The sequence below is a fragment of the Sceloporus occidentalis genome, unplaced genomic scaffold, assembly GCF_023333645.1.
Source record: "Sceloporus occidentalis isolate IW3139 unplaced genomic scaffold, rSceOcc1.0.p SCAF_26, whole genome shotgun sequence".
Lineage (NCBI taxonomy): Eukaryota > Metazoa > Chordata > Lepidosauria > Squamata > Phrynosomatidae > Sceloporus > Sceloporus occidentalis.
In genome coordinates this window covers 10,693,736-10,720,827 of record NW_028317006.1, presented here as the reverse complement: position 1 = coordinate 10,720,827, position 27,092 = coordinate 10,693,736, and the positions used below count along the sequence as shown (strand labels likewise).

At 39.7% G+C, this 27,092-nt stretch overlaps 1 protein-coding gene across 1 annotated transcript in view; it reads right to left on the bottom strand.

Annotated features, from left to right (window-relative positions):
* Positions 1-16,749, bottom strand: part of LOC149300147 (substance-P receptor) — an 86,211-nt gene extending 69,462 nt beyond the window's left edge. The window contains exon 1 of the mRNA XM_089485735.1: positions 16,367-16,749. Coding sequence (XP_089341861.1) covers positions 16,367-16,749 — 383 coding nt within the window. The remainder of the gene's footprint in view (positions 1-16,366) is intronic.
* Positions 16,750-27,092: the final 10,343 nt, after the last annotated feature.

Sequence of the window (27,092 nt, the reverse complement as noted above, 5' to 3'; positions counted from 1 at the left end):
GGATACTGTTGAAATAATACAACAATAATACAACAAAACATTATTGAATTCATTTAAACTGTAAATAAAGTTAAATAAAATGAGAGGCTGTGTAATCCAACAAAAGCAACAATTTGCCATGAGATTAATAGGAGTCATTTTATCCTTCTGTCAATATTAGTGCAGCTATTTAATATTAATTTCGGTCGATCACTTGGAATGGCAAATCTACTAAAACATCATAACATTATATGGGAACTTCCCAGGGCTGCCCCCTGCACCTCTTCCTCTCTTAATTCTAGTACACAATGAAGACAGTAAGTAAAGCTAGAATTAGACCCTGTTCTCCTTCTGTGGCGTGTGGTAGTTATTGCCCAGTTTTGGACTGTATAGTGAAATTGGAGAGTTAATATGTCCTTCTTCATTCATTTTAGTGAATACAACCTATCGACAAAAACAGGTATTATCCATAACTCCTGAACCCCCATAACATAACCCCTATAATCTTAAAAATGACAATATACAACATTGTCAGTCACATTAACGTATGTAAGATATGCTGGTAGAGAAGGAGGGCACTTCTTGTTCAAGCTTAATATCTACTAGACTAAAAAAAAAGATATATTATTCATAAGATACATGATAATAATTATTTTGTACAGATAACCAAAGTTGGGTACTTTTACTGCTAGCAGGTATCAACATTACTGAATATTTGGACAGCAAGACAAAACCCCACCATAAAAAACGGAAACCTGCACCAATATCTATCATATTCTTTTCCATCTGTTACTTTATATATTCCAGCATGAAGAATACCACGAACAAGTAAAGCTCTTCAAACACCAAAGGTAGAACACTGCTATAGAACAAATGCCGCCGGTAACATGCTGGGAAGTCCATAATGGATACAGTCATCATTAGGTGCTAAGATGCATTTGTGATTGTGCAAGTAGCTACAGTAGACGCTCCTCTATGAATAGCAACTGAAGTTAAGCGCCAGGCTGTGAAAGTGTTAAAAACCAGTGACCTAGCATACTCAATCTCTTGGGATTGCCAGAACCCCCTATCTCTTAGTACCAGAAGGAAGGTCAAGGAGGTACTGGCTTTTATTCACCCAGGGTGCCTTAAGTTAAGAGCCAACGTGCGAGAGATACGCATGCCTTATTTTCTTGCTTGTGTTGGCAGGGAAGGGTATTTGGCAAGGAAAAGTAGTCACGGCTAAAATGTTTGATTGATCAGGGGATTATTGTGAGTGGATAATGAATGACCCCATCCCCCAAGAGTAACAATAGGACATCTTGGAAAGGTTGAGCTCAGTGGTCTTCTTTGACCTTACTATGTAACCATTAAAAACAAACAGTTTAGCCTACAGTAATGTTTAGTGATGCATTATGTGTGTCTTTCTGAATATACTGGAAGTCTGATACTACAAGTTTCTCATCCTTACATATACAAACAGTCGCTTGATTATTTGCATAAGTCTGGACTAGTCTCTATATCCTAGAAGCAGATAAAGATAAAGATTCCTAATGGACGAGACCTTTTAACACTATCAAGGGAGTTCTTGTTTGTTATAAGAGAGACAATCTAATGCCATGTCTTTGTTGTTATTAAACGTTGTGCCAGAGACCGGCAGGCTCATTAAATATATATCATTATCACGAAAACCCTTTGGTTTTAGTGTAGCTTGACATGTCACCTGCATTATTACACATCGATTTTTTAAGGGCTAAATCCTTTACAGAAGACTTTTTTTCTAGATTTCTCTCAAACAATAGACTGTTACTGGCATATTATAGCGATGAATCAATAATACGCCAAGATAATTCACTGAAACATAGCTTAGTTGATATGCTGTTTAACTTGGAAGCAGCTAAATGCCAAGAATAATAATATAAAGGAGAGAAAAGAAAACCCTTCAAAATGCACATATTTGAAAAGGAGAATAGGACAATAAAACATGTCACGTTGTAGTTAGAATACCAATAGAGGGGTATGATGTAAGACCCGGCTGCTTCTAGGTATTAGGGCACCCATGGCCCCTTGGCCAAGAAGGATGTCCTCTAACTTAAATATTTTTTTTTTACCAGCTATGGGCAATATGCCAACCAATATCAATAATTGGCTTATTGGATAAAGTAGATACTTTGTGTTATATAGTAAACATAGTTACGTAAGCTAATGTTGAAACCAAGTATGCCCAATGGTATGGGCATTTTAAAAAGCACAAACATGAGAACAAAAGCGCTTTAGCAACCTTTGTGGGGAACTCAAGCGTTTTGTTTAGTGTTGATAAAAGTTAATTCCATTAGTCTTAACCCAGGACAAGCCCAGCGTACATACAGGTGCAAATATTATAGGAGTCAACTCAATCTGCCAGTATAAAGAACATCGGACCATTAAACAAGTGATCATTAGATATTTCGTTTAGTGGAATGTTCTTTTCGCTTATCTGATTGTTCACTATGAATGACAAATGTTTCTTTTGGGATCTTCCATTATACTGCAAGACATATATCAGACTAGATTTATAAACTGGGATAGCTTATATCAGTTTTTATCTCATTGCAGTCTTTGGGAGGATTGCTATTCAATCACTTGCTATAGGTTTGTCTCGGGCAGGGAATAAAGACCTTTGGTGTTACTGGGTTTTTGTAAGAGGGAAGCATTTTTAATAGAAGGAGATTACCAGGAATACAAGTCAGGATTTAACGTTAACTGGTAGAACACTACGTGGTTATTATAAAAAAAAATATATATACATTCAATCATCATTCAAGATCAGGTGCTTTTGCCCTGGGACAACACAGTTCCAAGGTGTCCTCTACAACATGATTTAATATGAATGTATAAGTATGTCACTTCATTGCCAGTAGATCTCTAAAGGTATATTACACATTTGCAAACACTGTATACATGTTATCACATAGCATTATTTGTTTCACTTTTCTACCATTTGGACTGGATGTAGAGGTATTTATTTGGCATTTCAGGAGCGAATCGATCTGTTTAGGTGTTTATGTTGTGCATTTCTAAGGGGTTGCTTCTCCATTACATATTGTTATGCCTGCATTTTGTGGGTTTGAAACTATGGATAGAAAAGTATTAGCTTGCTTTCGGCGGCTGTATATCTAATAAGTGTATTACCTTGTATGTATGGCCAGCTGATGGATACATCTTGCAGCATACAGCTATGTGTTTCTAGCAGGCAGCCTCGCACTGAAGCATCTGATTAGCCACATAAGCAGCAGGAAAGGTACGTCAAAGACATTTAAAGCTGATCCCTTTTACACTATGCTCATTCTTTTATACAGGGTAAGAAATCAAATGTGTTGCATGCTAATTCATGGAATTATTTCACAGTTCATTACATTATCGGGTACCTTATGACATGTGTACCTTATGTTCTAAAGGTGAAAACACTCTCTTTTTAACCCTCTCTCTTCCAGACATCCAGGCAAAGCACTTGTAATACTAATACTGCACTGCTAATCGTTTCAGCAATGAATGAGTAACCAGTTAAACACCATGCTGAACTTTTGCATTATATATTTTGTTGCACACAGCTTGAGAGGTTAGTAAGAGGCAGATAATACAATTTCTTCCCTATATAAAATGCACAGCTGTGCTAGAGATTTACCTGCCAAATCTGGGCTAATCAGACACATTGTGGGGCGCACGCTGTTGTTTTTTCTTCTTTGGCACTTCAATTCACATTTCTCGTTCCGATTATAGTGATGGAAACCAATTAGCATCTTGCAGGAGAATGCATTTTTATCTCAACAACTCCTCAATGAACCCTGCATAGATCCTATCAACCAATTTAGCACTGTGTGACAAAAAAAACCCCAAAAGATTTGATCCAGTACTAAATTGGTATTCACAAAAGCTATTTTAGAAATTCCTTTAGCTTCATAATGGTCGTACAGTTTGTAATTTTTCATCTCAGCATCATTAACACCCTAGCTATGTGACTTACAAGAATTGTAAAGCTACTGGAACAGACATCATGCTCCATCTCTTATAGAAAGCAGAAAGGCAGCTGTCCAGAGCCCATGCATTATTAAAGGCACTACAGTAAATAATCTATTTGCCCAACATCCACTATGTTTTTACTTCCTTAGCAAGAACACTTTCTGTTGAGGGGGAACCTAAGATGGGGTATAATAAGTAGAAGGGACAGTGGCAGATTCTGGCCAAGGACTGGGGTGGCAGATTGGGGATTGAGGGCGATGGTGATAGACCTCCCTAGTACCCTTTCTCTCTCAACAGGACCAGAAGGAAGCAAACAAAAATTAACAGCACGAGCTGAGTGCTAATCACCAAGCTGTATTTATAGATACATATCATCTATATGTCGCTTTGCTTTTTAGGTTATGTGTCTCTCCTGATTGCACTTGAATCAACAAAGAAGTGAGCAGTCCATAATCATTCCATACGTTCCATATTGCTATACATATATATATACATATATATATATACTGTATATGTACACTACCATTCAAAAGTTTGGGGTCACTTATTGGTTTTCATGGGGGGGGGCATTTCTAGCTTTCTAGAAATGCCCCCCCCCCCCTGGAAACACGTGCCACTGGAACACAGGAGTGATGGGAGTGATAAAGGGTCTCCGTACGCAATGTATTCCATTAAAAATCAGCTGCTTCCAGCTACAATAGTCATTTACAACATTAACATTTGCCATGGCTGAATATGTGCATCCGCACCGTACATTTTTTATGCTTACATTGGAGAGGCAGATTGGGTGAATATGTGGCGCTTTCTGCCAGTGGCCCACCAGGCATTTGCCCGGTGTACTAGGTGACCAGTCTGGGCCTACTTGACGACTCCACTTTGCACCCCAATACAACTCTCATTGGGGTTATGTAAAAATAAAGATTATGGCACAAAGTTTGGAAAGTGACCTTATCGCTGCAATAACCCATGGAATGTAGTTAGGGAATAGACTATCCCATGTAAGATCACCTTTAACAATTGTCATAGCCATCAGTTTTTACAGATCACCCCATTTTCTCACCCTTGTTGGTGAGGAAGTGCTGTCATAGTGAAATATTTAATTATAATACACCCAAAGTTCCTAATTGTCTCTACGTGGGCAAGGAATATTAGAGAATATTCTCAGTGTACCAAGCTTAGGTGAGAAAGGGTAAATAGTAAGATGTTAGGGAGTTATGGAAGGTGGTAAGAGGATTTCGGCTTTACATGGGAAGGCATTAAGCCCTTTGTTGCTCTATAGGAAGAAGTATAAAGCCATTAAATGCAGCTTTGAACAGGAATTAATCCACCGCTGCTCTTTAAAACATGCATTAGCTCATTAATTGAAGCTGTATACACACTTATTAACTCATCAAATCAAGAAGTAGGGGAAGCCACACTTTACTCAGTAAGGTTTCTAAATAAAATATATTTAATTGAAATGGCAATATTCCTTTTTATGCATTGAAACAAAATATTAATATGATCTACCTCTACCTTCTCCCAGATATACAGTTGGCACAATTTATTTAATGGTTTATATGCACATAGACAATGCAGTCAAGTTGCAAAAGCAAATAGGGTGCTGGGTTGTATAGCTGGAGGCATTAGTAGCAGAAAGAGAGAGATGGTTCTGCCACTTTACAGATCTCTGGTCAGGCCTCACCTTTAGTATTGTGTACAGTTCTGGAGACCACAACCAACTACATTAATGAATGGCCTGCAGCACAGAGCCAGATTAATGGTGGAGGAGCAATTCCTCCAGCTCCTTGGTGTTCTGACGTGCCCATACCTCTCATCTGTCCCATGAAGCGACAGTGAAGCGACAGTGAAGCGACAGTGAGGGAGCTACAGACCACAAGGAACATACAGGAGGGAAGTGGAAAGTGTGGTAGGTACTGTGTGTATATAAGTGTGTGTGTTTATCTATGGGGAGAGCAGAATAGAAGTGTGAAAAAGGTAAACTGCAGGCAAGCAAGATAAAAGAAAAAAAAAGGGAAAGAAGGTAGAAAAATGTGAGGGAAATAGAATCAGAATAGAACAGACGGAAAAAAAGGCTGCAAATGGCAGAAAGTAGAGAAAAATGGGGGAAATGAGCTTGGTAAAGTCAGGAAATTCAGAGAAGGAACCCTTCCTGTGTAATTGTTCCAGAGCCCAAAGCTTCTTAATCTGGCCTTGGATACACTTATACCAACCAGCTAAACATTCGGAGTTCCTAGGAAAAAAAAACATGGGGGTGAAAAGAAGAGAGGGATTTGGGTCTTAAAGAGTAACCGTCCCTTGTAAACAGTAACACATGAGAGGTTAGTATATGTTATTCCGAATTAAAATTGTGTGCACTTAAGAAAAGAACAGTGACGATACATGCCTAAGGCATCGTTTTGTTTACAGAAGCCAAACCCTATCCATTCTATATGTATATTGTTTATGCTCTACTTTGTATCAGGAAAAATGGCCCTCTGTCGTGTGTATATGAATAAGATCCACTAATTGCTTGCTAAATCTTAAAATCTAGAGTAGAAGTTCAAACTATGAGAATCTAATCAAATGAACAATATGCTATTAATATGCTATGACCTGAAAGATATTCACAAAGCAGATGAAGCAGAGATCTTATTACCCGTGGACAATGTTGCACAGCAATCACAGCAGATCTTAATTACATAGACATTGATCACAAGTAATACAGCCAAGAGATTGAGGATGTTTTGAAGAAGTTACTTCGATGAAAGCTTCCTGCCTTTAAATAAGACAAACACCAACGAGAAAATATGCTTCTTGACCGTAATATACAAAAAACCTGTAGACTTTAAGTAATCTAGCACTTGAAGACCATTGACTATGATCTCATTCATACTTTTTATTTCAAAGAAACCAATCATTTGTATATGGGTTAAAGCAATAGTTTGTAATAGCATCAATCTGATGGGATAATAACAAATGCCAATGGGGTATGATATAAATCACCTTATTGCCAATGGGACTTAACAGAAATGTGAAGGGGAATAGATTAAAAAGTCCCCCATCCAACTGTTAGGAAAAGGGGAATACAAATCTATGTTGGTTCTTGTTGGATGCCTAAGGGTTTGGGTAGGGAGTGCAACAATGCAACAATGAGTTTACAAAGTGAAGGAGGGGATGGATCTACGTCTTTCCTCCCCACTAATTCCTTGAAGACAAGATCATTCTTGAAGATCTTGGGCGAAGAAGTCATGTAAAAATAAAGTACGTGGTAGAGTGGGCACAGAAATTATGTACAATTAAGGCATTTTAAAGAATATGCAAATCTTTTAGGTGTTTTTTGCACCAGAGTAGGGGGATTTTGTGTTCCTACTTAAATATCTTATTGTAGAATTGTTACTGAAATTGTGATTTTATTTTTTAATAGAGTCTCATGCAACAAGTGTCAGGAGACGTTTACCCAGAAAGTACCACCTTCCACCACAACTCCTACAGGAGCAAAAAGTCTTGTAGGATTTGACAGTACCCGGTCACTGGTTGGTGCTGCACCAACTCTTGAAATGCTGCATGTGTTTTGACACCAGCGGGTATTTACAACACAGGTGATAAAGTTTTCATCCACCTCTAGAAAATAGGTTGCCATGCAATTTAATAAACATAAGGGTACTCTGATAGAAAATCAGTATAAGGTCATAGTGTTAATAAGTGTCACGTTTATCATCAACATTGTCCTAAGCCTCACCCGGTGAGGTGCCCCCTCTACGGCAAAAGCAGTTACTGCTTCCATAGACCAGCGCTACGCCTATTAAGGCTGTGTGTCAGTAAACAAGGCCTTTGGCAGTGATAGCTGCCGCTACTTATCAATCTGATTAGGAGGCAGAGAGAGGCATTGCATACTATAATGGTGAGTGAAAAACACTTCCTACTCACCCATTTATGTGCATGCTTTTTTAAATTACCCTAAAGGGTTAATTCTTCTTTTTTTGTTGGGAGAGTGGGTGTGTTTAGATGAGAATTTCTTAGTGAAGATACATAGATTTAGGGTAAAAACATAAAGAAATGAAGAACATGTTTTAAAAAGTGGATGTACATTATCCAGTGTTAACCCTGCAATGCCAAAAACACGACCTACCATGGCACATGAGGTGCTTCCAAAATCAGGTCAGATTCAAATCTATTTTTCTATTCGCACTAGTTACCGGTAGTTTTTATAGGCAAGACTGTGGATTTTTTTTCTTAATTTTTTTAACTTTTTATAATTAAATGGTGGTTTATATATAATTGTGTGGTTAAACAAAGTGAAATAAGTAATTATGGTTGAGAAAAAGATAGCAAAGGTGTTAAAAACCATTTAATGAAAATACACACAAATAAATATTTATGGCCATTGGTTCAAGTCCATGGTTTAGCATCAGCTCATGAAAACAGAAGACGCACAAACCACAGTCAACCCTACAAATCAGTTGTCTAATCTTGATGAGCCTCCATATGGACTTTCCTCCTGTTTCCATGGTGTCAATGGTTTGCCAAGCAAAGCTATTCGACTGGCTCAACCCTGGCATGGTCCATTTTGCTCAATGGCTAGCTATGTTCTTTATAGTAAAGGCTAAAGTAATTTACTATATGTAATGTTTTAGAAAGATCACTATATAATGTTATATACAGCATGTATAGATTTGTACATCTATGTATCTGTAAACAACTAATTTCACATGATTTTATCATTCAGCAACAACAAAAAAGGTAATTTTTCAATGCGCTAGATATTGAAAAGCAATATATTAATAATAAATTCTGAAGACTCTAATCAACCTGATCTTATTCAGCGCACAGACAGCTGGCAGACACAAGCTATTCGACTGCCCTGGTGCAGGCAGCCCTTTTAAGTCATTAGTCCAAATTATTCCTAATAATTGTTCTCGGAAGGTGCATTAATGTTTTCAACTATATAAATTCCGACATATTAAAGTGAAACTACATCTAAAACAAATAAGACAAATGCCATGTATGAAATCTGCAGTATCGGTTAACACTAGCCGTCTAGTAAAACATCACATTTGTACTAAACAAAAACTAAAATGCAGGTGTTTTGAATCTTTAAGGAGCAGTTTCCTGTCCTTGAATTACGGATGTTAAAGTACTCTGTGAGTGCTTCAATATGCATTTTTCAAAATGAACCCGAGATGGCATGAAAGCACTCCCTTTGAAATCAATGGTAGAGGTTTCTGCGCCTGTGCACGGGGCAGTGGCGGTCTGGGCTGAGGGGGAGGCAAGAAGGCCAAGGGTGGCTGGTCACAAAGGGCTGGTCCTACTTGGAAAGGGCTGGTGCAGGTTATGTACTCACTGATCACACAGTGCGTAAGCAGCCAGTAAGATAAGGGGGTGAGAGAGGGAGGAAGCGAGTGAGGGTAAGGGTGAGAAGGAGTATGTATGTATGTTAGAATGATAATGTATGCATCTATCATGAATGTGTGAGTGTTTGTGTGTTAGCATGGATGTGCATGTGTAAGTGATGGTCAGAGTCTCTATATGTAGAAAAATGGGCAGACTAGTTGGGCCGAATGGTTCTTATCTGCCGTTGTAGTTTATGTTTCTATGTTTAAGTAGTGACTAACTGAAGAAGTGTGAAAAGGGCAGAGGGCAGAGGCTGATGTATCCAAGTCTCCATAATATATTTCCTACTGTGAGTGCTGCCCCGGGGCGAATTTCAAACGTATCTACTACAAGACTAGACATGTAAAGCACATTTTGCGACAAACAATTTTCCTCTTAGTAAGGCTGAATTGATTTGACTGTTGACCTGCAACTTACTGTTCCTGGTTCTGAAGAAGAAAAACTCTTTAAGTTGCCTTGTGTGCTGTGCAAGATAAACAAAAACACTAATGGGACTTTTTAGACTCCAGAGCACATGTGTAAAGCCCTCCAATTAATATAAATGGGAGCACTTTCATACCACTGGTTGACAGCTTCAAGCAGCCAATCAGTGGCAAGAAATGTTGTATTATAGAGTAAGGGGGCAGCTTGTGCTTTATTTTTCTTTTTTTTTTCTTGTTTTGGGAGAATGTATACAAAAGTACTCGCAGATGGTTAGAGTTACTCACAGAGTACTTTATTATGGCAGTAAGGGTGTCAGGAACATTAGGCTATCCCTTTAATATGAAACATTAAATCACCAGTCATCAGGCAGCTGCCCCACACATTTATATTTTTTCAGTTGCCTTTGTAACGTAAGATATTCCATGTGTTGTTAAGCTTCTGGTACAAGTTTCTGAGGAATCAAAGAGACCGACTCTGCATCATGCAGTTCTAGATTACAATACTGACAACATGTCAGCCATCTTTGTCAATTAAGAGCGCCCTGGGAGATTTTGATCTGTAAGTTGCTAATGATCTGTTTCAAAGCATACAAACTACGAAAATGGGGAACATGCCGTGCCCTGTGCACCTATGTTCTGTCCACCTCATCAACATGAGCTATGTGTTAGTGAGGATTCAATGTCATCGTGATGTCTATTCAACTTTCTTTTGTTTATCTGGATGTTAGATTTTGGATGAAAATCTCCTTTTTTAAGCCCTTGTTTCAATTCAGAGCACCTAATCGAAATTTAGAAGAGTCTGGTTGTTCTGCTGTTGCCTTACCTTGGCATATTCTGTGTAATGCTGGCCTTTTGCATAGGTTGTTTTCTAGTTTTAATAATTAATTTCCTGCCTTAAGATTTGTCTTTCTGGAAGGACGTTATTCTTGGAGACCATTGATTTCTGTTTGCTGATGTGTATACGGCAATGGCACACAAGCCTGATGGCTCAGCTATGGTCTCTGCAGCTCTGTTTTTTTTATTTCTCTCCAGTATTATCTTAGTGTAATATGACACAATCACCCTATTTCCTTAATTTCTACTATAATGATGCCCACGGGGGGGGCCAGCATGGGCTATAGTGGGCCCTCACTGTTGTGCGGAGGAGGGGTAGGCTTTTTGGCGGGAATTTCGGGGGTGGAGTTGGGGGAAGATTATATAAGTGGCTGCTTTCCCGGGTTCAGGAACCATTCTTGTGGTTAGCTTACCTGGTTGCGTGTCCCACCCTCCCTCCTTTTTATTTTGTTTGTTGGTTTGTGTCGTTTTGTCAGTCTGTGGGGCGGCAGCTTGCCAGGTATCCAGGGGGTTAATGTGGTGGTAAGTGAATGGTTGGTAACATTTAGTGGGAGGTTCTTGGCTGTCAGTGCTGGGAACCTCACGTCAGGGTGGGGGCATCCGGGTATGTCCCTTCCTTACGTGGTATTTGGTTATGGTACCTGGATTACTTGGCAAGCTTGGTGTGTTCATTGTGTTTATTGTATATATTTACATGTTTGTGTTTTGAGTCATTGTCCTTGTTAACGCACCTATGTTTATTGTTTCAGGTTTTGGCGTGACATTGACTCTAATAAATAAAATTGGCTGTGGCTTTTTCTTATCCATATTCAATGGTGTGTGGTGTCGTTATTGGGGTTAATGGGGAGTGAAGCCTGGCCCGGAAAATCGAAGCTACAACAGTCATGGAAAATCACGTTTTTTGGACAACATCACCTATGTCATAGTTTTCTGCTGTTGGCTGACCAAGGAAGGGTAGGGCTGCGCCTGCTGGTTGTTCTGAGCGTGGCTGCAAATTCCCACCCCTACAAAAGTCATTTGGGTAACACACTGGAGAAATCAGAACTGTTAAAAACAAATGATAACCAACAATTACTATCTTCAATTATAGTAATTACAATGCCCAGACAAGGGAAAACCACATTACTGATATCCAACTAGTATTAAAAAGGTGTCCGCTGCCTACTCATGGGCTCTGAAGTTCGGTGAAGTGCACAAAAAATCCAGATGAAATGCGAAAGCTCAAATAACTGAGATGGAGTGAAAAGACATTTTTGGAAAAGAAAAAAAAAAAACCCAAAATGGCATCTGCCCCAGGCTTTTCACACTGAATGCTGCAACATGGCTCAGTGATTAGATGACACAGACTCGTCAATACACTGTTAACTCTTTCATGGAAAGTGGGAGAACTAAAGGAATGGTGGATAGGAACAGACAGACTCTCATTGGATCCATCATCCAGCTGCTGTGTGTACTACAGGTTTCATTCTCCTCAACCACAGTATGCTTGATGGGAGTTGTAGTTAGTTTTCATCACTAAATAGCAAGACCAAATAATCATTATCAGGGAATCCTGTCCCTGGATGTTGTTTGTGCCTGGAAATGTAATCAATATTGAATTTAATTTAAAAAGCGCCAACAGATTCCATAGTGCCATTACATTTGTATAGCCCCCAAATGTCCCTCTGTAGGAAAGACAGTCCCTCTTTTGACCTCAAATGCCTCTTTACTCTCTTGATGTCCCTTTTTTGTATCTATGAATGGGCGGTTGTGAGTGCATCACGTGTATAATCTGTATAGAAACAGCAGGAAATGTGTTTGTAAATGTATAAATAAAATACATTCTTTTTCTAAATGCCTTGCTTGGTTACATAAATAACTGCCTAGAAGTGCCATTGAAAGTCTTGGTAAAGCTCCGCCCCTAGCCACACCCCCTACAACAATGGCATCCCCCTTTGGGAATTTGAAATGTTGAGAAAAAACTAAAATTAAAACACTAATGGCTGACATACATGTTAACACTTACCAGTAAACAAGAAAAAAGCCCTGCTCTTGTAAGCTTATAATCTATTAATTAGTGCATTTGTATTAAAAGGGAGCACCCACCTACTGTTTTTTCCCCAAAATATTGCTCATGTTTTCTTTTTAAGAACTCGTTTTTTGCATGATTTTTTCAGGCTTCGACATATTAACCATACCTGGGACCATCTGAGCTCCGGCTACCAGAAGCCTTCCCTTGCGAGATGCAGCCAGGACTGCCCACTGTTCCCGATGATGTAGGGGGTATGCATGTAGGAAGTCCCTGACGATAGTGGGCGGGCCCGCTTACGTTGCAGGAGGTCCCTCTGATGTCAGTGGGCGGACCTACTAACATCTCGGAACATGCCGCTGTTTAAGGGGGGGAATGGGGTGAGTCAGGACTTCTTCCGGAGTCTACGGGCAAAACACGGAGTGTTCCCAGGTAAGCTTATGTGACATCAATACGCTACACACCATTATTTTGTACAGTAGCCGTTCACCTGTGTATGGTTCAGCACAGTGATGTCACAAAGGAGACAGACATAACAGATAAAAAAAATCCCCTTTATATATTATTATAGAAAAATTCCCACCATATGTATTTATTAATAGTAACAGATTAAATGTGTTTTCAATAATTTTTTGCTATTTTCATTATTAAAAAGTTCTGTTTTTTGCATAATATAACGTTTTCAACATATATATAGGATTTATAAGAGATAGATAAAAAATAGAAGAATCAATTTCTAAGCATATAATGTTGGAAGCAAAATATACAGTTTTACGAATCAGAGCAGGATACCAGAGGGAGCAGATTTTATGTCTCTTGCTAATAACAGAACAGATGCGCATATGGTTTTTCCAAGTGCAGACGAAACTCCCAAATTCCACAATAAAAAAACAGATTTCCCTCAAAAATAAAGAAAAACAACTATAGGAGCATCCCTACCCTCGCCATCACACTTACTAACAAGGCTTTCAATAACAGTAAATAGGACACACATTTTAAAGATTTTTTTGCAGTTGTTGCCAGACAGAATGGCCTTCTTCTTGTCCTGGGGTTAAACAAATTCCCCTCCTGAGACCCATTGCTCTAAAAGGACCGATTTCATTAATTAAAGGGCTTTGCTCAGGCAGAAACCCTGCAGAAGATGCTGTGATGGACAGTTTTTAATCATCCTCAGCACAGTCTGGAATTTTGGTCATCTGTGTGCCCTACAATTATAAAGCTCGTCTGAGGATAATGGGCTTTATGATATACAGAAACATAGGGATCCAGGTTGTCTACGCGGAACGCATACAACATATGGTCAACACCGCACAATGATCATGAATTTAGTGTGATACAGTCAACAACTGTATGTACCATGGCTGTCTACTTCCTAATGATCTCACATACACCTGTAGAAGCAGCTCACTACACCAGCACTAACAATCTCACAATGTTACATAGGTCATTCATTTAGACACCCATACTACGCATAGCCACACACACACCCGTAATAGCAGCTGCTAGCTATGACACCGTCTAATCTCCCTTACACCTGTACTATCTGCTCCACAATGACTTGCCACCTGTCCTCCCTTATACCTGTACTAGCAGTTCTTCACTGTCGTACATTATAATCTTGCCACTCACATGTTCTCACAGGATCGCTCTATAGCACAGTGTTCTCTCTCATACACCTGTGCTAGCACCAAAGCACAAACAGCTCCAATCACATGTAATCACCCAAATACCATCATAAAGAATGCTCTTCTATATGGGTCTACTGGCATCTCCTCATTATCGTACAAGATATTCTCCTAGAATAGCAGCCCATCATTATTACCCGGTCTAATCTGTACTAGCAGCTTTTGTCGCACATGGTGTTCTCCTATGTACCTATACTAGCAGCTGCTTGTTTTTTTGCAGAACGCTCTGGCATACAACTGTACTGGAATCTTCCAGGATGTCTCTTACACCTATACTGGCAGCTCTGCATTACTGCATATCTGTCATAAACCTGTACGAGGAACACAGAACACTCTCCCATACCTGTACTGGCAGCTTCTTGTAATCACACATACACACCTGTCACAGGATCCTATCTTATACACCTGTCCTAGCAGCATACGCTAGGACTGTACACAGTAACACACAGGATGCTCTTTTAGACATTGTCCCGGATGACTGCTCACATTGCCTCAGACTGCCACTGCTACAATGACACAGCCTCACCATCTCCTGTAGAGCTTAGGATACAGCAGACACTAAAGGCTAGACAGCTGTTTGTAACACAAGGCACTTCTAGACACCCTGAGAACAGTGTCTCTAGAGACTTATAGGACAGGTCACACTCCTATATTTACAATACACAACACTGAGACAGAGACTCGGCTTGCACTCACAATTAATTTGTAACCTACTGACCCTTCAACAGCTTACCGAGTCTCACATTAATATCTGACAAGACGCTGGCACAAGCCGGATAAGCTCTATCCTTCCATTACTATGTACTCTAACTCAGGATGATTCCTATACAATGTGACCCCACTCATAAGTGCCACTCATTGACCACCCATACTAAATAGGCCAAACAACACACAGTGAAGCTAACACAACATTTGGCTCACGTCCATGTGACTACAGTCAGGCTTATTATTATTATTGTTGTTTTAAATAACGCCATCATATTCTGTAGCGCTGTACAGGATTCTGCACACTTAACAGATGGTCACTTCAGATGATACTCTGGGAAAAGTCCTCTCTACAGTACAGATAACAGCAGACAGAGATACTTTTATTTATAAACCCCATTGTTTCTTCCTTTGTACATCAGCTTTCACACTCACGCTGCTTGCTCACTCTTTGCAGGCAGCTGTTACAAACACTCACATTGGCTGCTAAATAAAACACCAGCTCACACTCACTCGGAGTGCATTGAACACCCTCCTAGCTTACTGTGCAAATGTGTAAAGGGAAGATGTACCGTATGTCCTTCTAGCATTTAAACTGCTTTCCTAGGATCACTGGTTGTTCCTGTACCTACAATGATGCACTAACCCTGATGTGATGCAAGCAAAAGCATAACCTGTTGACATATTTTTTTTAGATTTGTATACAAATATTGCCAATAATAACCACTTGGGTCATTCCTTTACATATCACGGGTTCCACATGTGGTTGTTTTTCAGAAGTGTTTTCAATTCTTTTCTGCCACTTCCCCTGGGAAGCGGTCCATGCTTGTGCCACTCATTATTACATTATTATTATTACATTATACATTAATGTAAAAGTATTGTCGCAAATCAGAACAGCCTTAAAAATAGAGCACAATAAAACTGCAATGTCATTAAGGTACAATTACCTACATACAGGAGAGAGCCACCTCATTAAAGCACCTTATATAATCTTTAGGTGCTTTTTGTGTTCTGTTTTCTAGTGAGCTGAAGAAATTCTTAGACCCTTCTTGATTTCTTCTGATTTTCTATTCTATTTAAGCTATACCCTGCACTTTCTGTATCTCCAACTAGGATGTCATTTAAGAAATCTTCTACTGAATATTCTCAGATCATCCCTGAACCTCCCAATCTTGATTAGCAAAATAAATATAAATAATAGTAATAAATAAATAAAATAATAATAAAACTCCTGCTGCTATGGACTACAACTCCTATCCATGACTTAATCAGGCTGAAAGTGATTAGAGTACTGCTATACTATATCATGCTATTTCTAGTATAAATATATACGATAGATACTTTTATAACCACCAAATAATGCAAGTGTTAACTCTCACCTGTCCAGGGCTATAGCGGTCATTGAGTAAATGCTGGAGAAAACAGCAGATATTGGGAAGAAGTTGTGAAACTTGCAGTAGACAAGTCCATAGTACCAATGGTTGTGGATGGCATATGTGAAATTAACCACAGTATTGAAGGCAGACATTGAGGCTTCTGCAAAAGCCAAGTTCACCAAGAAGTAGTTGGTGACAGTCCTCATTCTTTTGTGTGCTAAAATGATCCACATGACAATAATATTCCCAACTACAGAGACAATCACAATGATGGAGTATGCAACTGCCCACAGTGCTATCTGCCAGGCTGGCTGCAAGAAAGGGTTGGTCACAGTGTCATTCCTGCTGGTGGCATTTATGGAGATATTCTGCATGGATATATTCATGGTTATGGTGGGTCTCTGCTCAACAGGCTGTTGGTCTTCTTCCAAAAATCCTACAGTCCAATATACACAGAAGTGGGATCAACTACAGGGAACCATTACACAGTGGGATATAATGTGTCCAACTGGTAAAGCTGTCTGGATCCAGATTACAATAGTATGGAAAATTGTCTCAGACCCAAAAGGCAAGATGTCTTGAGGTTCTGCTGCAGCAGATAAAGTAATGGTGGAAGTGAGAGGCAGAAGAAGTGGTGGGTAGCTGATGTCGGGGGAGGGGGGTGCCGGGCGATGCGGTGTCCTGGGGCTCACACTGGACTGGCGAGCGTGAACTTGCGACTGGCTGCCGTGATGTTCATGTTTCCAGAGTTATACTAGAAGAGGTCGGGGGGAATGGGATTTAAAGTCAGTGTCATACGGGGAGGGCGGGGCTTTGCGGCAGTGGGCGTGGTCTTCAATACACCGCTTATGATCCAGGATATCAGGAGCTGATAGAGTCGATAGCCGGGTCGCAAAGCGTGTCTGCGATGTATGGACCGGGAGCCTGGAAAACTGCTCCAAACATCCAGCCCGAGAGGACAGCGAACCGAATGGAGGGAACAACGGAAAGGATGAGCATCAAGGACACTTCCCATACTGTCGCTTACATGTGATGTGGCTTTTCTTGTATGTTCTTATAACGTGGGGTCGGCATGAAGGCTGGGGGGTGTACTTAACCCTTTAAATGCTGGAGAAGAGGGGTGATCGGTATTCTTGCAACTCTCGTGGGGTATCAGAGGCACTCCACACACACGTCTATACACACATTCCACATTGCTTTCGTTCTTAACTCTTGTACTGCTGCAGGGGAAACGAGTGGGGAGGAACAAGGGCACATATTTCACCATGGTAAACTGAGACAACTATAGCTCCTGGCACTCCTATATATATCCCACTGGGCATGGACAGTGAGTTACACAGGGCACGTAGGTCCAATTTCACAGAGACACTGCTAAACACACACACACACAGCTGATAGCACGAATGCACATAGCTACACATAGATGCAGGGGTTACAAGTAATCACACAATCTGAAAAGAGAAATATACAAATGCTGGTACACAATGTAAGAGAATCAATACATATATACTGTCAGTATGTGATAAAACATATACGGTATATATATACAGCAAACACACACACACATATATATATATATATATAGGGCTTACCCCACTCACACTCTTGTGTAATGGATTGTAAGCACACTGGGCTGATTCTATTAATGTAATAATATATATATATATATATATATATATATATAAATACTGTCAGAATGTGATAAAACATATATATATATATATATATATATATATATATATATATATATATAGCACACACATGTATATATATATAATTCAATAAGTGAAGTAACATTGAGTGTCAATAACCACTCTGCTTTCCATGTCTTTGCCACTAGAGTAATATTCCCCAATATCAGTAACCGTGCACAACACACATTTCATTTCAGATTAACGCTACTTATTAATGAAACAGTAGAATCATTTTCTCTAAATGCGTTAAAATTGGAGCAAAAATACAGCGATCAAAGTATTGACATACAAAGTGCTAGTCATATGGGATACTGCAATGTGCAACCATAATGAGTGCCTGAATTGGGCTTGATGAATAGAAGCATATTATCTGCCCCTCTCTTCTGTAAATCGGTAAAACCCTCATTTAGTCTGTGCTCTCCCAAAGGCAGAGTCTTTCCTAAATATTGACTGTCTTGTTGCGCATATTGTATTTTATTCCCATAGCAGTGCTTTGTGTAAAAGAACAGAAGCACAGGTTGGGGGTTATATTAATAGAGATATACCCTACATGCTGGATTGGATGAGAGCTGGCTAGAAAAGGCAAAGTGAATAAACCTCCAAGGGCACGGTATAATCAGTTTCATATTTTAACATCTAGTATTAATATTATTATACACTAGAATATTATCTATTAATTATTAAATGCCCATCTGATATTATTACATTGTTAGTAAAGTGCTAACATGCTCTTCTTTATTACACAGCAGCTGGCAACACTTTAGCCAAAGTGCCTTAACGTAGAGATGAGAGCTTTGCTTATAAGAGCTTGTCGTCTATATAATTGGCCTTCTCTTGCTGTCTTCCTCTATTTTCTCTGTTTTAAGGTGTCTTGTGATTTCTGTGTGATGTTTTGCATGCTAAATGGTACAGTAGGTTTGGGGGTCCACAGAATTTTTTCAGGTGGGGGGGCAAAATAATAGCCAATCGTGGGGATAAGGTGGAGCATGGGTGGGGCCTGGGTGGGTCAAATAAGGCCCACTCATACCAGTAGAGCGTGGCATCATCAGAATGATATGGTATTGGCACTTCCATTGGTGATCATTAAAGCTGAAGCTGTAGTAGACACCTATGCATTGTATATTGTATTTTTTGTGCGGGTTCTCCGCAGTAATCTCCCGGTAAGGGCTGTGTGTCCTTAGAGATGTCATGTGATGTTTAGGCCCACATTGCAGCTCCTCCACGATGTTCAGCCAAATGGAGAGTTTCTGCCAGTGCGGTCATACTGCAGCAGACCTGGTCTTTCAATGAAATTGGAGGCAAGAGAGCTATAGATTTATCCCTGCCATTGTGCAGGTTGACCACAAACATCCCTGATCAGTAGGGTAGAGAATTGGAATTATTCAAATGGTCCCTGTCTTTTTTTTGATTGATGGGTGAACTTTAGGTCAGAAAATTTCTGGAGGAGGGGGGGGTGTCCCCTCTTGCGGAATCCCAGGACTGCAGGCCAGTGGTTTCAGTAAGTGTTTATTAAATTGAACCTTAGGCTTTATATTGCACACGTAATATAAATTAAATTTTTACAATTTTCCACATGGTACAATGTAGGAAGGTAGTTCTTAAGATCGGTTCTAAATCTATATTCCCATCTGACACATCAGCATATGGAACTTAAGTATAAATTAGCAGATGGAATATCTGGTTGTTTCATCTGTGTGATGAACAGGGTTAAACATTAGGCATATTTTTCAATAGATTTTCTGTTTGAAGATTGACTAATTCACACTTGAAAGCAGGGCTCAATCATTTTAAGTGAAGTAAAAATTGATTGAGAAGTAAACGGAAGTAAAGAATGAAGTTGATTCATGCACCGTTGATATTATTTTCAAGCATTCTTCCAAGAACTGGTTTCTAAGAAGCTGAGATTCACCGTGTAATTCTAAGGTAATCATGTTTTAATTGAAGCATTGAATACGTGGTGCCGTAAGCTCCGGTGCCATGCAGCACATGGTGAAGAGGGCATATTAGTTGTTAACCTCTGGCTCATCCTGTTGCTGTTGAGTTTACTACTGGCCTAAGAAAGCTTGACTGCTTAGGCCTGGAGCCTATACCTCTACCTAAATATGAGGGTAGGGCATTGGCTACAGTTTTATTGTTCCATGCCAGCATAAACAATCAACACAAACAGTAACCAACAACCCGCCAGCTGGAGGGACTAGCCCTGCAGGCGGTTCTCACCCCAAGTTGCCAAGAGTCCTAGTCCAGCAGGTGCCATGAGCCGCCCGCTGGACCCGCCTCCCCCGGCCCAGTTTGGGCAACTCTTCGGGTAACGCAACTTCCACGCTGGCCAAATAATGAGAAAGAACAAGAAAACGGCAACAACAACAAAATATACAATACATCTGGGTTGGTGGGAGCAAATCTGTCCAGGGAGGATCGGGGGGGGGGGTAGAACCCTACCCGCACCCCCTTTATGAACCCTTAAAGCCCTGAAACAATGTTGCACTAAACTGCTGGCATCCTTAAAATTGGCCGAGGCCAGCAGTCATATTCCCCTTTCCCTACTGTCCAGGGGGCCCATGGTCTAGGTGGCATTGTCTCCCTTGAAGTGAGTGTCACAATATCATCACAGAAGGACAAAAACTTGGGCTACGCTTGAGCCACGCTGGTCATAGCAATGTCTAGTTCATTAAATGTGACTGCGGTATAGGTTTATAGTTATCATTCCACCGAGGAAGCAACAATTACACGGATGAAAGACGGTGAGAATAAAAACAGGATGAGCTGTAAAAACCAGATAAGTGAAGTTTTTCATTGTTTCTGAGTATTTAACGGGAACTGTGGCATTCAAAGAAGGCTCCGGACAGCTCTTAAGTCAGAGAGGACCAGCTGTGTCCCTGCATTCTCTTCTGACAGCTGAAGTCTCTTAGCTTCTGTGCCCCTCAGCTGAAACAGAAACTCTCTGAATGAGGCTTTGCGATTACAACACCCCCATTACCAGGAAGCTATGACGTTTTAGTAATGGCAAACACTAAAAGTGCAAACAGAATTTTCCTTTGTACATAAGTTTACGTTTCAATCCAAATTCAACAATTACAAACAATCTCTTGGACTCATTACCCTCGGGCAGTCACGTAGCAGAATACCAACCAGTAGGTGCACATCAAAGCAAAAAGGAAACATTGCTTAAGTAGTTTAACAACCGTTAAATCAGAACTTAGCATAACAACATGTAATGGTGTAAACAGTGTTACACAAATATGTCATGATAGATAGATATATATTATACATATATATATATATATATATATATATATATATATAGAGTAGAGGTTGTAGCCGTATTAGTCCAGTAGTGTCAATATCAAAAAACAGATGGAATAAGTATCTTGTGATAATACCTTTTTTATTTGGACTAACAGAATTTTGGAATGACAAGCTTTCGGGAGCTCTTCTCCCTTTCTCAAGTCTAAAACATTTCTGAGCAAAACGACACATAGAATTCAATGTTGTGTGGCAGGGGAGGGGGGCTTACTACCCAGATCTGATAAGAGAGGGTGAGATGTTGTAAAAGTATGTGTCCCTCCAGAGGGTCATAAATGTTCTGAGTGGGGAATTTTGAAGGGGGGGTTTAGCACTGCTGAAGATAAATTGACAAAAAAAAAATAAAAAAAAATACCATAAGATGCTAGTGCTCACATACAGGGAATAGGAGTGCAGTGATGAATATAGGGATGGGAATGTATATGTCTACACATGTTGTCATATATACAGGTACATATAGATGAACATGGTGCACTAAAAGTACAGTACATATAGCAGGTGGGGGGTTATGTAAAACCTGTGTAGTGGGACAGGAAACCCAAATCGACATTGAGTCCTCTATTCTTGCTGTTGAATAGTTGAATCATTCTGACTTCAAATGTTTGTCTTTCTTTGGTATTACTGAAGTCCCCTTTCAGTACTTTGATTTTTAGGTCCTTGATAGAATGGTCATTTTGGGTGAAGTGGTGTCCCACAGGGGTGCAGTAGGAATTTTCCTTGTGATGTTTAATGGAATGTCTGTGCATGTTCATTCTGCCATTTAGTTGCTGGCTGGTTTCTCCAATGTAGAATCCTAGGTCACATTTCGTGCATTGTATCATATACACTACATTGCTGGATGTGCAGGTATATGATCCTTTAATACTGTAGGTCTTGCTGTTGTGGGTGGCTATGTTGTCTGTGCATATATGTTGGCACAGTTTGCAGCGGGGCCTTTTGCACGGTGTGGTCCCTTTTTCTTTATTCATTCTGTCAGTGGGTAGTTTCCGGTTAATTAATTTTTGTTGCAGGTTTGGGGGTTGTCTGAAGGCCAAAATGGGGGTTTCAGGGAAGATGTTTTTTAGTGTCTCATCTTCTGCTAGCATAGGCTGTAGGTCTTTGATGACTTTCCGGATTTCTTCAAGCGCTGGGTTATAGGTGACTACAAGTGGTACACGTGTAGAGATTCTTTTTTCTCTATATTGTAGCAGGTGTGTGCGTGGAACTTTGAGAGCAGAGTTGATTTGTTGGTTGATAGTTTTTGATTGGTAGCCTTTCTGTTTCATAGATTTGGAGAGGTCGTTTAGATGCAGGTTGCGGTCGTTGGGGTCAGAGCATATTCGATGGTACCTGGTTGCTTGGCTGTAGATGATGCCCCGCTTAGTATGGGAGGGGTGAAAGCTGGATTTGTGGAGATAGCTGCATCTGTCTTTGGGTATTCTGTAAAGAGAGGCGTGGGTTGTACCATTGGTACATCTTACTGTAGTGTCCAGAAAGTTTACGGATTTTGTGGAGTACTCCATTTTTAGTTTAATTGACGGGTGGAATGAGTTGAAAGAGGCATGGAATTGTTTCAGTTTTTCCTCGCTTTCCGTCCAAATGATGAAGATGTCATCGATGTACCTGTAATATTTGTGTGGTTTGGTGTCTTGTGTTTCAAGGAATCTCTGTTCTAAGTCAGCCATGAAAAGGTTGGCATATTGAGGTGCCATCTTCGTCCCCATAGCCGTCCCCATGATTTGTAGGTAGATCTCATTGTTGAAAGCAAAATAGTTGTGTGTGAGGATGAATTTTACCAGTTCTGTGATGATTCGGGGGTTGTATTTTTGGTTGTCAGTGCGTGAGAGAAAATGTGAACAGGCGTTAATGCCATCTGTATGTGGAATGTTGCTGTACAGGGATTCCACATCCATGGTTACTAGGATGGTGTTAGCAGGGAGGTTGGCGATTTGGTTGAGTTTGTTGAGGAAGTCAGTGGTGTCTTTTATGAAGCTGTTTGTGTTAATGACAAACGGTTTTAGCGTGTTTTCGACCAGTCCTGAGAGCTGTTCTGTGAGTGTGCCCATACCTGTAATTATAGGTCTGCCTGGATTACCTGCTTTGTGGATTTTGGAACATTTATGACCCTCTGGAGGGACACATACTTTTACAACATCTCACCCTCTCTTATCAGATCTGGGTAGTAAGCCCCCCTCCCCTGCCACACAACATTGAATTCTATGTGTCGTTTTGCTCAGAAATGTTTTAGACTTGAGAAAGGGAGAAGAGCTCCCGAAAGCTTGTCATTCCAAAATTCTGTTAGTCCAAATAAAAAAGGTATTATCACAAGATACTTATTCCATCTGTTTTTTGATATATATATATATACATATACATATATATATATATATATATACCCAAAATTTGAATATTTAGGAAAAAAAGAAAAAGCCTGCATATAAGACTACCCTATAGGAAAAAAGTTTGAGGAGTAAATATGAATTCACATGTAAACTATTTTTTCATATTTAATAAAAACTATTATTGAAAAAAAATATTTTTGTTATTTCTTTTTGCCACTCTGACCCAGTTATCTTCCCCCCATATATGCCTTATACCCCATTATATACCACTCTGCCCCCCCAGAAATGCCTTATACCCACGATATGCCACTCTGCCTCCCTGACATGCCTTTTAACCCCCTATATGCAGCTACTTTTCATTGGTTGATGCCAGACGAGCACCCTGGCGGCGACCAATAGAGTCTCTTTTACAGACCTTTAACTCCTGCTGCTGAAGCCATTTGTCTCCTAAGGCCAAGTTGCTCTGAGGAGTACCTTGCCCTGCCATTTGCCAGTGGGACTAAAATCCCTTTTCCTCTGAGGCCAAGTTGCTCAGAGCGATTGTCTCAGACTCAGACAATGTTAGTGTTATCTAACCCTTCAGCACTTAAAACATAGAACTCGTAGACTTACATATTCCATTCTGTTTAGTTCGTTCCTAGGGAAGACTGTTAAGGCTAGATTTACCTGGGATCTTCCACAGTATATTTTGGGACAGCAGAGTTAATGAGCCACTGGATATCTTGGTCTGATGTATAAAGGAATGTTTCTGGAAACAGTGCACATGAGAAGAACCTTTACGTATTGTAACCGGGGTACGGACCGTAACGTCTGACAGCATGGTCTCACCAGATGTCCTTGAGCTGAGATGCTGGTAGTCCCTGTATCCTGTATGCTGCAAATAGTTGACAAAGTGACAGCTTTTCTGATTATTTGAGCATAAAGTAAGGAACAGCATAAATTATCCAGAAGGCACATAATTAATCATGCAATGTCAGTGCTCAATGAAGGCATCATCCGGAGAACCAGCCGCTCTGCTGGCTACAAGTCTGACCCACATTTGTCCCAAAAAAAAAAAAGGTGTTACGTGAGCTGCTGTATCCGGCTAAAACATTGTAAGAAGTGCAAGAGAAGTTCTATTTATAGTTCTCCAGCCGAAATAACCGTTCTAGTCGTCTGTCTACAGTTCTATATTTAACCTCCTTATAACTAGTTCAGCTGTACTGTTGACCTATAACTCCTATATGATTAAAGTTACTACCTTTTCGTTAAAAGTAAAAAATAACAATGCTATTGGCAGGGTTACTACTTAATGGCCTCACTTTCAGGGAAATTTCTATGGGCTGGTAACCTTATATTCAATCCATTCCTCTTCATCAATACATTTCTGTAATATGTTTCCATATTGAATTTTTTTCTTACTCAAGACAATTTAATGTCCTAAGCAACCTCAGCAAACAAGAATGCATATTACATATTACTATTAAAGGTACTTAACAAAACAGTACTTAGCCAACCCATGGTCAAAAACTAGAGGTTCAAGGGCTTAAATGTAATGCAAGGAAGTTTTACTTTACCGAGAGGATATGATGTAATGTGTGATATGTGTAATAATCTTCCAGAAGTAGCAGTTGTTAATGTATTGAGAAATGTTAAATAATCATGGAATAGGCATCAAGCTTTGCAGAATAGCCCAAGGATAGTCCATCACTGTAAGTCGTATTGGTACATATAACCCCCTAGTATATTTACATATAATCCTTCTGAATAACTAGGGCAAGATCATATACCTTCTACACAGATACTAAAATTATATGGGGGGGCATAAGGCTTTTCTGGAGGCAGAGTGCCCCATGATATTCCTTTTATCCCCATTGATGCCACTGTGCCCCCAGAAATGCCCCTGAATGCGAGAGTGGGTAGAGGTCATCACAGTAGAAGAGAGACACAGGTCATGAGAGGAACGAAGAGGGAGGTTAGGGCTGTATTTGGACAGGAGGATAGACTTAATTCACAGCAACATGGGGGTCTCATGATGTGCTTCAGACCAATATAAAATGCATTCATTGCTAAAAGCTTTGAGCAAAAGTCTACTTTTTTATAGTTTAATCTTCTTCTACTGCTCACTATAATTCTATGTTCTCTCTTATTCTCTAGAACTCCCGTGTTACCCTAAAAACAGCAGATGCATCTCATCTGTCTACAGAAGTTTTATACATTTGCTGACTGATCAGATTTTAACAGTTGTGACCTATAATTTTCCAAACGTTTTCTAATGAAGTCTTGTCAGTTAAGCTGATGACGAGAGATATTAAAATGCCAATCAGTGTGTCGCCCGCGCACTCTATTAACCAGAATACATTAATTGCTTTCCTTTGTTAAATCATCACCACTACATTCTAGTCAGGAAGCCCTTGTATCTAGCATAACTTATTAATTATATACTAGAAGTGCATTACAACTGGCAGGGCTACCTTGGAAATTAGCCTGTATTAGCTATGATAGAAACACTGGTAGAAACATTGATTTTGTGTACTAGAAGAGAACACATTAAGCAAAATCACTTGTCCTGCTTAAGTCTCAAACCTTACACTGTCTACGCAATCTCTTTAAATCTTGCAAAACTTACAATATTATTGTTGATTTTGTTGGTTTCACGGATTGTGATATGTGGAATGATTAGAAGTTATTATAGTTTATTCAAATGGTGCCAAATAAATGTTTGCCGTTCTACATCAAAGGTTATTAAAAATATTTTAGCACAAATTAAAACAGTAGCTTTTGAGGGCTCTAGCTACAATCTTACAAACTAAAGTGGAATACAAAGTAAAGATAGGTTAGTAGCACATTTGATGAAAATTGAAGCCTTTGGTTTAATAACAAAAATAAAATATGTGTCTGACATGCCAATGAAGATGTATGCGGGAGCAGAGCAGTGGAGACCTTTGTGTATTGGAGGTTTGTGTTTTAGTCTTTAAAGGGTAAAAAGCCACGTATAGTGTATCAAAAATGACCAAATGTCTCACAGTAATATAAATAAAAAAAATTCAACAAAACCTTCAAATGACCTTAACTTTCACTTGTAAAAATCAAGCACTTGGAAAGAGGACCCCACTTTTCCCATTGCTGTACCATTTATGTTTTTGTGCACTACACAGCAGGAACACAGTGCATTCACTGTTGAGTGCTGTGGGGTCTCAGATGGGGTCCATTTGGTGCATGGGGTGTATTTGCAGATACACAAACTTAATTTCTGGTCAGTAATGGCAGTAGGAAATTCTCACTAGCTAGTATGAAGCTATGTAATGTCATGTGTTACAGGGCTTTTTACTTGTAAGTGAAAGTGCAAGGCTCAGAGTTACTGTTATAGGAGAGCAGTCACAGAAACAGAGACACTCTGTACAGGCAGGTATATAGTTATGTCTCAGTAGG